Raw genomic sequence first — 13,977 nt, 5'->3', positions numbered from 1 at the left:
TTCCTCACGCTGGTGTAGTCCCACATACTTGTAATCTCAGCACTCGGGTGGCTGAGATAGGAAGATGCTGTGAGTTCAAGGCCAGCCTGGGATCTATAGCAGAATTCTATAGAGGACCAGAGGCACACAACACCATGCCTTGTTTGGTTCTCCCAGTTTACTGCTAGCTGGATTCTAGAGGTTTTGTTACAGGAGTAGCATGCTGGGCATGATGACGCATGCCTTTAGTCCCAACACTCAGGGGCAGAGGCAAGTGGGTCTTTGTCATTTTGTGGGTAGCCTGGTGTACACAGCAAGTTCCGGACATCCAGAGCAACATAGTAAGAAAGATCCTGTCTCAAAAAGAAACAACTTTAAAAAAAAAAGGAGTGAAGGAAGAGAGAGAGAGAGAGAGAGAGAGAGAGAGAGAGAGAGAGAGAGAGAGAGAGAGAGAGAGAAGGAGGGAGTAACATTTAAAAAACCAGGCATGCTAGTTCATGTCTGTAATCCCAGCACTTAGAAGGTAGAGGCAAGAAGACTGCCTACAAATTCAAGGCCAGCCAGGACTACACAATTAAAGTCTGTCTTAGGGTTTTAGTGCTGTGAACAGACACGATGACCAAGGCAACACTTATAAGGACAACATTTAATTGAGGCTGGCTTACAGGTTCAGAGGTTCAGTCCATTATCATCAAGATGGGAGCATGGCAGCATCCAGGCAAATGTGGGGCTGGAGGAGCTAAGACTCACTTCCACGCCCACAGTGACACATCTACCCCTACAAGGCCACACCTCCTAATAGTGTCACTCCTTGGGCCAAGCATATACAAACCATCACACTGTCTCAAATGGATGAAAGAGTAGCAGATATAAAACTGGAACGAATACTAAGTGTGAAGGTCATTGAAAGCATTAACTTTTGAGGCAAGTTGTAGGAAGAAAGAGCTTCCTGTATCATAACAGTCGCTTTGTTCTTGCCTAGGATTGAGCAGCTGATAAGTGAACATGAAGTTGAGATAGCAGGACTTACAGAGAAAGCCAGCAGTGCTCGAAGCCAAGCCAACAGTGTCCAGAGTCAACTGGAAATAATTCAGTATGTGTGTACTAGGAGTTTGAAATTGATGCCATTTATTGTAACTTAAAAACTATTATTTTAAGCTGGAGATTTGGCTCGGTAGTTAATACCACTTGTTGCTCTTGAAGAGGACCTGGGTTCGAGTCCCAGCACTCACCTGGCAGCTCATTACTGTTATCTGTGACTATTCTTGCAAGGGAAGGGGTGTCCCTGCAGGCTTTATGACTGGTAGGGAAATGATCCAGGGGAGGGAAGAATGAAACTTAGGTCAGCCTAACTTAGGAAGCCAGTGCTGGGCCTAACTTCGAAGGTCTGGCACCAGCTGGTTTACTTTAGTCATATTTAAGTACAGCACGATTTCGGGAAAAAATATTTCTGATAACAATTATCTCAGTCCCATGAGTGTAGCAGAGATTAAGACATGTTTACATTGGAATTCTTTATAATGTACAAAGATGGATACTATTGATGCAGAGATGGTGGCCAAGATTTAGGGTCTAAGGAGAACAACTAAGGGAAATGTGCCTGTGAGTGTCATTTTGGCCTGGCCCTAAGATAACGTAGACGTCACCTAGGCTTCTGTAAAGTACAAGTGACATCTCTCATAAGGATGGGTTTTGGTGCTCAGAAGCAATGCTCAAGAGTTAGGAGGAAAGGGGCTAGCATAAGCAAAGCATAACTTCTGAGGGATGTGGGTGGACCTGACTGCAGATAGCGAAGGATGACCAGGCTGTAAAATACGTTCTTTCCAGCATTCCAGGAGAGCAGGTGGACGCCATCTGTCTTTGAAGAGACAAGCCTGCAACTATTATCCTATTAAGCTATCCTAATATCATTTTGAAATTGCTTAGCAATTTCCTCGTGAAAGTGATAAGACTTTTCTAACACGCTTTTGTGTCACTGTGCACAAAGTGCTATTGCAAGTATTCAGGCTCCTGGGATTTACTGAGTTGTTCATATTTAAAATGACAGAACAAAGCAAGTGTACCACACATATATTTTCTATATGTATATAAATAAACACATGTATATGTATAATTATGTGTGTTATCTATGAACATAGTTATACATAGATATATATGTTCAAATATATACATAAAATGTATATGCATAAATTTTATAATTTGAACTGATGCATAAGACTATGCATAAGCTTTTTATTTTAAAGATTTAATGTGTTTGTATGAGTATGTATACCTTTGTGCACAGATACAAGCACCGATGTGCATGTGTGAACCAGAAAGAGCATCTGAGTTCTAGGAGCTGTAGTTCTAGGTATTTCCAGAATGTCCAGCATGTTACAAAGGTGCTGAGGTCGTAAATCTGCTCTTCGTGATTGCAAGGCAAACACTCATAATCACTGAGATATCTCTCTGTCCTCCAGTGCTCATACTTTTAATCATGAGCAGAAGTAGAGAATAGCATAACATAAACACACACACACACACACACACACACACACACACACACACACACACCATGAGCTTTGGCAAGTGGCTTGTTTTGCGTGCTAGGAATTTAACAGAATTTTACACACAGCACACCTAACTTATATCTCTGGGCTTTGTCCTCAACCCTGAGCTGTAAAGAAACGAGTTTGCCTAATGAAAGGTGGTTGTTCTAATGACTCCATGTAAAGTAATTACAGGTAGTATCTAAGAGATGTGAGGGGTCCTTGAGGTACCATGCATATTCTTAATTTGCTATCTGTTTCTCTACCCTTTCAACACTTCGTAGAGAGCAGGCGAGGAACCAGAACTCCATGTATATGCGCCAGCTCAGTGACTTGGAGTCTACTGTCTCTCAGCTGCGTTCTGAGCTGATGGAGACCAAGAGGATGTATGAAGATAAGGTCAGTTTACACCACTTCCAAGGGCTGTCGTGCACACCAAATCTAATTATTTTTAATAGTTTGTTTGAAAATAGAGAATCAAAATAATTTCTAACTAAAGGAATATTTTTAAAATCCGTGTTAGTTGGTATACATACATGCTAAATTATCTAAATATTAACTTATAAACTATTATTTAAGTTGATGTTTAAATTCATCATAAAATTATTGAGAAATATTTTTCAAGTAAATTTCCAAATAATAAATTGAGTAACACAGTGTAGGAAGAACACTAGTCTAATATGCCTGAAGCTCTAGATTAATCCTTACTACCACAAAATTAAGTAAAAAAATAAAGAATAGGACTATGCTCTTTATCTTTTCTGAGGCCTGGCTTTAGCAAACATGGCCAGCAGTCTGTGTCTACCACCAGTGTTCGAGGACCTGCTTCATCCCTTCAACTTCTAATCATTTTTTGTGTCTAGAAAACGAAATTTTAAGATACTCAAAATAATTAAAGTAAAAATTAGGAAACTTAGTCTTCCTATTTCATCACATAATTTGTCTTAAAAGCAGATAATATTTTGGAAGAGGTGGGGCTAGAGAGATGGCTCAGCAGTTAAGATTGTGTTCTGCCTTTACAGAGAGACCTGAGTTCAGTTACTGTGGCCCACAGCATACGGTTGACATACGGTCCATGGATCCCATAGCTCCAGCTCCAGGGATGTCCACTGTCTCCATGGGCTCTACCATCCACATACTCTGCACGCACGCACACACACACACACACACACACACACACACACACACACACACGGAGTTCAAATTGGTTTTCATTAAAAAAATGGTGCTATTTCTATTTTTTGTTTTTGCTTTTTTTTACAGCTAAAAAGAAGATATTCCGTATTATTATCAACCATTTATTCAGAGCTTAGATTTTTGTTAATTTCAACCATTTGAAAACAGTGAAATTCCTAAAACTAGAAAAACAAGAGTTGTCTTTCAGAGGAGATCATGTTCTTCATGTTCCCTGAGAAGTGTGGTTGACGTCAACCTTAGGTGGTTGGGTTTCACTTACTGTACCAGGGTCTTATTTTGTGAAAGCTTAGAAGATAAGTCCACCTTTTGTCACCCCATAGAGCAGTAGTTCTCAACCTGGGAGTTGCGACCCTTTGGGATCCACTCACCCTTTCCAGGAGGTAGCATTTCAGATATCCTGCACATCGGATATTTATATTATGATTCACAACAGCAGCACAATTATAATTATGAAGTAATAAAATAATTTTGTGGTTGGTCACAAAATTGAGGAAGTGTCTTAAAGGGTCACAGGTTAGGAGAGGACCCCTGCTCTAGAGAGCCTTGCAGAGGTAACTTAGGTAGTGTTTCACATCGTGTTTATTCCACTGCCCATGCCTTTATTTAGAGTGGTGATTTAGAAGAAATAGAAGGTACTGCCGCTGCCAGTCCTTTGATCAGTGAAAACCACCCTGTTAGCTGCAATAGAGGAAGGGGTCTCTGCGTGTAGATTTAATAGACAGATGGCACAGCACTAAGGCTTCTACACACTGACTTCCTTTCCTGTGGGCAGCACAGCTTAACTCCCACTGCCATTCCAGTGATGACCACAGGAAAGCACTGTCTTCCTTGGCTCAGTGATGGATTAGATGTCTACCTTTAACTCTAGCAAGAGAAGGAAATTTGACATGGTTTTATTAAAGTCAGCAGAAGAGACTAACAGGAACTGTTCCATGATAATCTGACTCTCACCACAGCCATGTCTTTCAAACATTTTGGTCACTGCTCACAGGAAGGTAGTCCACCCCATAACACAGACATCTGAAGAACCAATACCTCTAATAAGTGTGATGTGGAATTTTCTCTCTTCAGATGTTGACTTGAAGATCATTAAACTGATTTTATGATTGACTAAGGGGTTGTAATTTTGAATAATGTCCCTCATTTTTAAACTTCTCTGTATAGCTCTTAGTCTCAAGGCAAAATGATTTTAATCATGGGACCCAAGATGGACCTTTCAGCTCAACTCCAACACCAACACCAACACCAACACCAGCACCAAGAGAAGTCCACTTTTGTCTTCTAGTTTCTTTTCTCAGGACAAACCTTTGTCTTAGTGGTGATTGTCCACTCCTTTGTAGACAAAGCATCCTGTACAAAAGACATGACCTCCCCCTTCAGAAACCAGAACAGAAGGGTACGTGGTCTCAGTACAGTATGGCTAGGAGGATGTTCCATGATAATCTGACAAAGGAGAGTCATTGTCTTATAGCCCAGTAAGACAGGTGTTATTCATGACTATCCAAACCATTCTGAAAAGACAGATCTTTACTGACATAAGACTCTGAAAAGGGGTTGGGGATTTAGCTCAGTGGTAGAGCGCTTGCCTAGTAAGCACAAGGCCCTGGGTTCGGTCCCCAGCTCTGAAAAAAAAAAAAGAGACTCTGAAAAGTCACAGACTACTAAACCGAGCTCAATTTGCCCATGTTTTCTTATGTAATTTGTAGTTATTATGGTTCTCTATTATACTGTAGCTTGGAAAAATGATCTCTTCATAAGCTTCATCCAGTTTATTTATCTTGTCTAATGTATCATGTTGATCTATTAGGGCCATTGTCTATGCTCTAGTATAAACAATGGATCACCAACACTTGATAATCTTTTTTAAAGTATTTCTTTATTTAATATATATGTGGATGCTCTATCTGCATGTACACCTGCATGCCAGAAGAGGATCTCAGATCACATTATGATCGTGAGCCAGATGGTTGCAAGCCACCATCTGATTGCTGGAACTGAACTCAGGACTCTGAAAGAGCAGTCAGTGCTCTTAACCACTGAGCCCTGTCTCCAGCTCCACCTCCATTAAACAAAAGACTTATTTATTTATTTTTATGTATATGAATACACTGTAACTGTCTTCAGACACATCAGAAGAGGGCATTGGGTCCCATTACAGATGGTTGTGAGCCACCATGTGGTTACTGGGAATTGAACTCAGGACCTGTAGGGAGAACAGTCAGTGCTCTTAACCGCTGAGCCATGTCTCCAGCCCTGACTTCTGACAACCTGAAGTAGTAAACACTTAATAAGGAGGATAGCCAGCACATGGGAGGCCGATCCAGGAGGACCATGCAAGCAAGGCCTGCCTGAGCTATGTCTTGAAGTGTTGATAAAATGCATCGTGGTGAACTGAAGAGATTTGGACCCGCTGGCGGATAACTAGGCTCTCAGAGGAAGCAGCTCTGCTGCCTACTTGGTGTAACCAAGCAACAAAGGTCAAGCACGTTACTGAGGATTTGATTTGGAGGAACACAAAACACTATGAAATGAAATGTTTTTGCCTGGAAGACTTGGATACAAGATTTTAAAAGCATATTCTTGTGCACAGTTTGTTTCATTTTTATGTATGGTGACTTTATATTGTTAAAATCTTAAGATACATGTTCTCCTTTGCTGTTTCAGTACAGATTTTATAATGTTCAAAAACCAAGAGGAAAAAAGCAATGGAAATGATACAGCAAGGTTGGGGATAGAGCGCAGTTGGTGGAGTGCCTGGTTAGCATGCCTGGTTCTGAGTCGACCCCAGTACGGGGTCCCAGAGCGGACCTATCACAGTGTGTTAGAGCACACCTAAGACGGCAGCATGTGCCTCAAATCCCAGTACCTGGGAAGGAGGGGCAGGGTGATCAGAGGTTCATGGTTATCATTGGCTACATAGTGAGTGTAAGACCAGCCTGAGGTACATGAGACTGCCTTAGACACAAAAGATGATTTTGATAGGCCTGAACAAAACTTTTCTACCAAGAGTGTGTAAATTCAGAGAAAGGCTTTACAAAGGATCATTTTTTTTTTTCAGGTTAACAAAAGTATTTCATATTGGTGAAAATAGAAATTGTATTTCTAGGAAAATCTTAGATGTAGCCTTTTTAAAAGCTGACAAAAGTGTTTTACTATAATGCTGTCTTCTATTCTTTTCTTTCCGTTTAGGAGAGCCTCCAGAATTCCCCTTTACGAATCTGGACCAGTAGAAGCTGTCACTATTGGCTCTGTAGATTTGGCTTTACTCTTAACTTTCGCTTTTTGAAACAACAAAAAATATATCACCATCTTGATTCTAAGTTTATTCTGTTTTGACAGTAGTTGGTGCTGGATTTCCTAGTCCCCAGTGAGGATGTAGTAGCGCTGTGTGGAGCTGTCCACTATGCTGGCAGAGTGCGAAGGCTCTGCAGAGGTCTGTGCAGCCTCAAGCTGAAGCGCAGCGCCCTCTTGGGCCACAAATGTCCTTTTGAGCACAGAATTAGAGCAAAAAAACTCCCCCATATAAACAAAAAATAAAGCACAGATCCAATATGATTTGATGTGATTGGCCATTACCCTAAAATCAGTGAAATTTGAATAAAATTCTTATACTGATCCAACCCAAAACGTCTGTTCATGGATGGTGAAAAGGGAAAACCAGGCTGCTGTGTAGAAAGAAAAGAAGGAGAAAGCTTTCCTGTCTGTCACACGTCAGTGCTTCTGGACATTTTGAAGGCTTTTCTTGCAGTTTTCTAGCTGTTTGTATCAGCTCAGCTGCTCCTTGACTGGTTCCCCTTTCACTATCCATTAATGCGTGCGGATGTTTGTGCTCTAAAAGTGAAAGGTAAAAGCAGAGCTTAGCAGCTGAGTCAGTACTGACAACTACGAAACCGGTCCCTGTGGCGGGTCCCAGGAAAGATGCTTTCCCCTTCCCCCTCCTCTCTCTCTAGTTTTGGTCCTGTTATTGTCAAGTTTGATATTATGAAAGAGCCATCCTGATTTTTATTTATTTATTTTTGGCAGAAAAACAGAGCAAGAAGTAGGGAGTGTTTGCTCCACTCATGAGGATCCAAACTCAAGACTCTCATTAGACTTAGGGCCCAAAGAAGAGAAAATGTAGAGTCTAACTTTTTTGATACTTTTCTTAGAAGTCATGAAAAACTTAAATAATAAGTAAAAAATATTTTTAAAGTAAAGGAACACAATTGGAGGGAACATGAGAGACCATCTAGAATATTAAAAAAAAATGTACCTCAGCAGACTGGAGGGGGAGTGGTATGAGGCAGAACTGTGAACAGAACCCAGCACAGCCTCCCTGACCCTGTGCTGTGTGAGGGCAGGGAGATGCTGCGGCTCCTACTCTCCTGAGTGTGCTCACTCAGGCCTCCCTCTCCAGGACCGGACAAGATCACCTCAGCTGACGGTTCATTTTCTCAGAAGTCACTTACGTTAGAGGTTACAGTCTCCTCAAAGGGGCATGAGAATCTAAGTCTTCTTATTGGTGTGGGGTTTTCCCCCCTTTTTCTTTAGGGTTCGAACCTAGCAGGCACTCTTCCACTGAGCTATATCTCCAGTTGAAAGATAGTTCTTAAGCCAGGCACAGCAGCAGTTCAAGCCAGTAATCAACAAATTCTTGTGAAATAGTTTTTAATATGCATCTTATAATCAAGTACAATCTATAATCTAATATTCCATGTATGCTTAATACTTATGAAAATGCCTTATAGCATATCAAATATAATCAGTCAGAATTTAATGCTTTATGTACTTAATCCTCATGAAACACTTTTAATATGTAACATAATCACGTAAAGCCAACTTAAACATAAATTCAGTATAAATGTCAAAACTTATGTTCTAAGTGCTATAGGCCCTAATACTACATTATAGACATGCAGAACTGTATGATATTTCTATATTAGCACTCTCTTAAGTTACTTATGTGTCCATGCAAATAGATATAGAAGCTCTACATATGTATGCTTTCTTGTCAAGGAGATAGTTACATATGTGTATCTGTGTATATGTAATGTTATATTGACTATATGTTGGTTTAAATGAACATTTTTAAGTGAACTTGTTTCAAGTAAAAATAAAACGTTATTAACAAAAAGTTTGTCTTGGTCATATGTTTTTTAGTTAAGAAAGTTTGATCACGTCCAAACCAAGTTTTACTCTTGACACAAATTTTCAAACCATTTTAATAACCTTAGAAATAGGGAGAAATATGTAGTATTTATGTCAATATGAAAGCTTTTTGAATTCTGGAAAGTAGATAAAAATAGTTGTAATTATGGTTGGGCTTCATTGCATAACACTAAATATTAACATGTTCTTATGAAATGGTTCATTATCTAATTCTTGATATTGTGTGGCTCTGCTCAGATTAAAACCCATGATCTCCATAGTCTGGGATCTCCAGTCAGCCTGTGTTGAGGGCTGTAGGAACATTTGTAATCCTGAAGACTTTCTCCTCCTGTAGACCTGCTATATGCTGAGTTTGGGAAAGGAATAACTCTGTTACATCATTGGTTCAGTGAACTAAATTTCTCTTTATTCAGATAAATAGCTGTCCTGACTGAAGGAAAAATATATTCATTGAAGTTGTAGTTGAAGAGAATGAAGTCCTGAATGCTTAAATTGTCCAACACAATATTCTCCTGATTCTTAATCTATATAGATATTCATTCATTCTTTTGAAATATGGCACCATGATGACAGCAGGAATACTGTCCTGACTCATCCTTTTATATTCAGTATCTAATTGAGACTCTGATTATGTGTGTGTGTGTGTGTGTGTGTGTGTGTGTGTGTGTGTGTGTGTGTGTGTTCAAGACCAGGTCTCATTGTGTAGCTCTGGCTATTCTGGAACTCATTCTGTAGACCAGGCTGGCCATTAGCTTAGAGCTGCCTCTGTCCCCCAAGTCCTGGGACTAAACACATGTAGCCACTACGCTTAGCTGAGTCTCTGACATGCTAAAGCAAAATAGCTCTTCTTGGTATTCCAAGATTCATTTGTTTGGGGTCTACAGCACATTATTTATGCCACAAGAAGAGCTTGTCTCCACAGAAGATAAATTCTGAGGAGTAAAACACAGTGTGCAGTGCCCAGATAACAGCAGGGACAAGTGCTTCATTTTGACTAATGCCCATGCTAACTCCTATGGAGATATTGAGGTTAGAAAACCCTGCATAAGACCTTTCTGTTTCACCTCCCAGGGAGACCGTCTGTTCTTGTCAGGCTTTGTCTGTGTACAACCAACCCAGCTGCATGGGTTTGATTTGGATTTTCTTCCAGATAGAAGAGCTGGAGAAGCAGTTAGTCCTTGCCAATTCAGAGCTCACCGAGGCACGCACAGAGCGGGACCAGTTTAGTCAGGAGTCGGGAAATCTGGATGACCAACTCCAAAAGCTGTTGGTGAGATTTTGCTCTAAAGTACACCATCTGGAATCTGGGGGAAGTTTCAATACGTTTCACAAACTAGTTTATATTATAAAATTACAGCTTTTATAAAATATTTGTGCCTCCACATGGGATAGCATTCTATATACTTCATGTATTTTAAATAAGGTATTCTATTCTCTGGGTTTTTTTCCTTAGGCGTGGCTGTTACAGTGTTAAAGATTGTAAGCTTTTAAGTAGCCATAGTTTTTTAATTAGAACCGCCATCTACTAAATTCAAGTTGTAATATGTTCATTTTGAAGCAAAATGACATTCAAAACACAAATTATGCACTTCCCAAATATAGAGATTACAGCTGTAAATTGCCACTCACAGACTAGCAAAAATGTCTAAGCAAAATATTAGTATATTTTTCTAGGAAACAGTCACTCTTAGTCAAGCTGACGAAAAGCTTCTCTTTGAATAATGTAAGGTTTCTCAGATCACACAGCTCCAGACCAGGTGAGGCAAAAGGAAGAGTTTGTTCTGATCATATGACAGAGGATGGAGAAAGAACACTGTCGATTCTTTCAGGCAGATCTCCACAAGAGGGAGAAGGAGCTTAGTCTGGAGAAAGAACAGAACAAGCGTCTGTGGGACCGAGACACAGGCAACAGCATCACCATCGACCACCTGCGGCGGGAGCTGGATGACCGGAACATGGAGGTGCAGCGGCTGGAGGCCCTGCTCAAGGCCATGAAGAACGAGTGTCAGGGCCAGATGGAGCGGCAGGTGAGAGCACACAGCTGTGCCATTGCTGGGTGGCCTCTTCCAGGGGGAGAATGTTCTTCATGTTTGCTTGCAGAGCTTCTTTACACACACACACACACACACACACACACACAGAGAGAGAGAGTCCTAATGTCCTGACAGCAAGATGATTTAAGTTAGAACATTTGAACTCTTCAGGATTGCATGCCTTGAGATAACTTGCCTACCCACCACCAAAAATAAAATTTATGAAATTTCATTTTACCAAAGATGGCAGCCATTCAGGGGAAGAACGAGAGTCTGGAGAAAGTGTCCTCCCTCACTGCACAGCTGGAGTCCACCAAGGAGATGCTGCGCAAGGTGGTGGAAGAGTTGACAGCCAAGAAGATGAACCTTGAGAGCTCTGAGAGGACAGTGTCCGACTTGACCGCTTCCCTCCAGGAGAAGGAACGCGCCATCGAGGCCACCAATGCAGAGATCACGAAGCTCCGCTCCCGGGTGGACTTGAAGTTACAGGAGCTCCAGCACCTGAAGAACGAGGGGGACCACCTCAGAAACGTGCAGACGGAGTGCGAGGCGCTCAGACTGCAGATGGCAGAAAAGGACAAGGTCATTGAGATTCTGAGGCAGCAGATTGAGAACATGACGCAGCTGGTTGGCCAGCACGGACGAACGGCAGGTGCAATGCAAGTGGAGAAGGCTCAGCTGGAGAAAGAGATTAATGACCGGAAGCTGGAACTGCAGGAGTTTAAGGTCTGAGTGGTGGTTTGGGGTGGGTTAGCTCTTGAATTTTCTGTTCTCAAAGCAGCAGTGACCTGATTATTGAGACGGATCCTTGAGGGCTGTGGCCTACCATGGGAAGTATCTGAGTTGATTCGAATTTGTGCTTTTGAGAAAAGGAATGTGTGGCTCCCAAATGCTTCAGGGAAATAGCAAGGAGTGCAACCCCTCTGTTGAGTGGTCACGGAGCCTGGAGTCGGAGGGAGTTTTCACAGATGTGAGTTTGACTCCATGTCCTTCCTCCTAATATAACGTGGGCCTGTTCACTGATTCTAGGTGCATGAGTCTGTGAAAATTACAAGCAAACAGAAAAACAACTTTATTGGACTATTGTGAGGCTTAGATAAGAAAATATACATCAAAGACAGCCTGGCCTATGTAAATATTAGTCTTTTCTCCCCATTCATTATCCCACCAACTTTGTCTGTGTGTCCTCTGTGTGTTTAAACAATGAGTCTCCTTACTGCACAAGTGACTTCCTAAAGCAGGGCACACATCTTGTTTATCTTTGTAGGTTTTTTTCTCCCCATCTTTATGATTTTGTTTTTTAGAGATTGTCTCACTATGTAACCGTGACTGTCTGGAGTTACTATATAAATCAGTAAGCAGAGTGGACTGGCTCAACCTTCAAAAGCTTGCCCTATGATCTGTTTCCATTAAGAAGGTACTCAGAGTAGCACCGCCAGCTAGGGAACAAGCATTCAAACCACAAGCCTGTCAAGGGAGCCCCACATTCAAACAATAATAGCTGGTAAAGGGAAAAAGCAATGTGGTAAAGCCCAGAGGAAGCCAGCTTCCAGAAGTCACTCTATGCCCCATGTAGCCTCAGCTCCTCCCTAGTAAGAAACCATGAGAACTAAAATGCCCCTCCCCACTGTCACAGACACAGTCCCAGGATGTTTTATGGAGGCTGATGGTGTAGTGCCTGTCCATTGCAGGGTCCAGTTTCTCATCTCCAAGAGGGAAAGCAGGTGTTCAACATAACTGCACTGCTCACAGAAACAGTTTACACAATGGGCCACTCTTAGCAGCTAAGTGTCAAAAGGGTTCATGAATTCCTAAATGCCAGCCAAAGGCCAGCCTTGTGAGCCATCTCAATGAACAGGAACAGGCAGCCCTTCACCTCAGCTTCATCTTCCTCCCTCACCTCCATCCCCTCCCTCACCTCCATCCCCCCCCCACCTCATCCCTCCCTCACCTCCATCCCTCCCCTCCATCCCCCCCTCACCTCATCCTCTCCCCCCACCTCCATCCCTCCCCTCACCTCCATCCCCTCCCTCCACCTCCATCCCCTCCCCACCTCCATCCCCCCTCCCCTCACTTCCTTCCATTTCTATTGCTAGTCTCTTCCCTTTACCAGCTATTATGGTTTGAGTTTGGGATGTCCTCCCAGGCTCGTGGCTTGAGAGCGTGTTCCAGGTGACAGTGATATGTTAGATGGTTGTAAAACTTTTAGGTCTATGACCTAGTCAGCAGAAATTGATGACTGGAGGCAGGTCTTGAAGGCAATATTTGTTTTGGGTTCTGGCCTGAGTTCTCTGCTCTCTGCTCTGACAAGATGTCAGGAAGCCACACAGCACCCCGTACCCCTGCCACTGGACTGAGATGTTTGAGCTCCCATGATTTCCTGTCATGGTGCATCCTTAGAAACTAGGAGCCAAAGTATCACCCACACATATACCCTAAGTTGCTTCCCATGGGCATTCATTCTATCCCAAGGAAATGATACTAGCGTCCTTAGAAGTACTGACATTAAAGGCAGATAGTGTCAGTGAGACTGGTTTGTGTTATATGTGTACATGTTCTTTTACCCCTTTCACTGGACTCTGGATTTGTCAACCCAGATTTTAAAAGATAAAAAAGATGCGAAGATCCGGGAGCTCGAAGCCAGAGTGAGTGACCTGGAACTGGAGAAGGTGAAGCTGGTGAATGCAGGCTCCGAGCGTCTCCGAGCAGTGAAGGACATCAGACAGGAGAGAGATCAGTTGTTAAATGAGGTGAAGACTAGTAGGACTGAACTGAACAACCTCTCAGGTATGGCACCTCAGTTCACTCTGTCCTAAATGCTGTGAGGTCCCACATGGCTGCCCACATACTTACAAAAGAAGAGTATCTGGTCTCACACCACAAATACAGACGCCACACTGCTCCAGTCATGTGATCTGCACTGCACTTCTCACAGTTGTCTGTGAGGGGCTTGCATCTCGATGCCTGCTGACCATGACCTGTGTTCAGTCCTCAGTCTCCCGAGGAGTCGTCTTTACAGCTTTACGGTTAGGGAAATGGGAACCTTGCAGCCTTCTAAAGGTTTAATAAACTGACACATATAAATAGAATTA

The 13,977-nt window shown here is 42.2% G+C and overlaps 1 protein-coding gene across 1 annotated transcript in view; it reads left to right on the top strand.

Moving 5' to 3' along the window:
• Nucleotides 1–13,977, top strand: part of Ccdc158 (coiled-coil domain containing 158) — a 50,212-nt gene that overhangs the window by 6,841 nt on the left and 29,394 nt on the right. Inside the window, exons 6-11 of the mRNA XM_032916667.1 lie at nt 962–1,072; nt 2,792–2,906; nt 10,003–10,122; nt 10,682–10,879; nt 11,129–11,611; nt 13,483–13,672. Of these exons, the coding sequence (XP_032772558.1) occupies nt 962–1,072; nt 2,792–2,906; nt 10,003–10,122; nt 10,682–10,879; nt 11,129–11,611; nt 13,483–13,672 (1,217 nt within the window). The remainder of the gene's footprint in view (nt 1–961; nt 1,073–2,791; nt 2,907–10,002; nt 10,123–10,681; nt 10,880–11,128; nt 11,612–13,482; nt 13,673–13,977) is intronic.

The sequence above is a fragment of the Rattus rattus genome, chromosome 11 (genome assembly GCF_011064425.1).
Source record: "Rattus rattus isolate New Zealand chromosome 11, Rrattus_CSIRO_v1, whole genome shotgun sequence".
In the NCBI taxonomy this organism is placed as follows: Eukaryota; Metazoa; Chordata; class Mammalia; order Rodentia; family Muridae; genus Rattus; species Rattus rattus.
The sequence above is the reverse complement of the archived record's forward strand: the minus strand, read 5'-3'. Positions and strand labels throughout refer to the sequence as shown.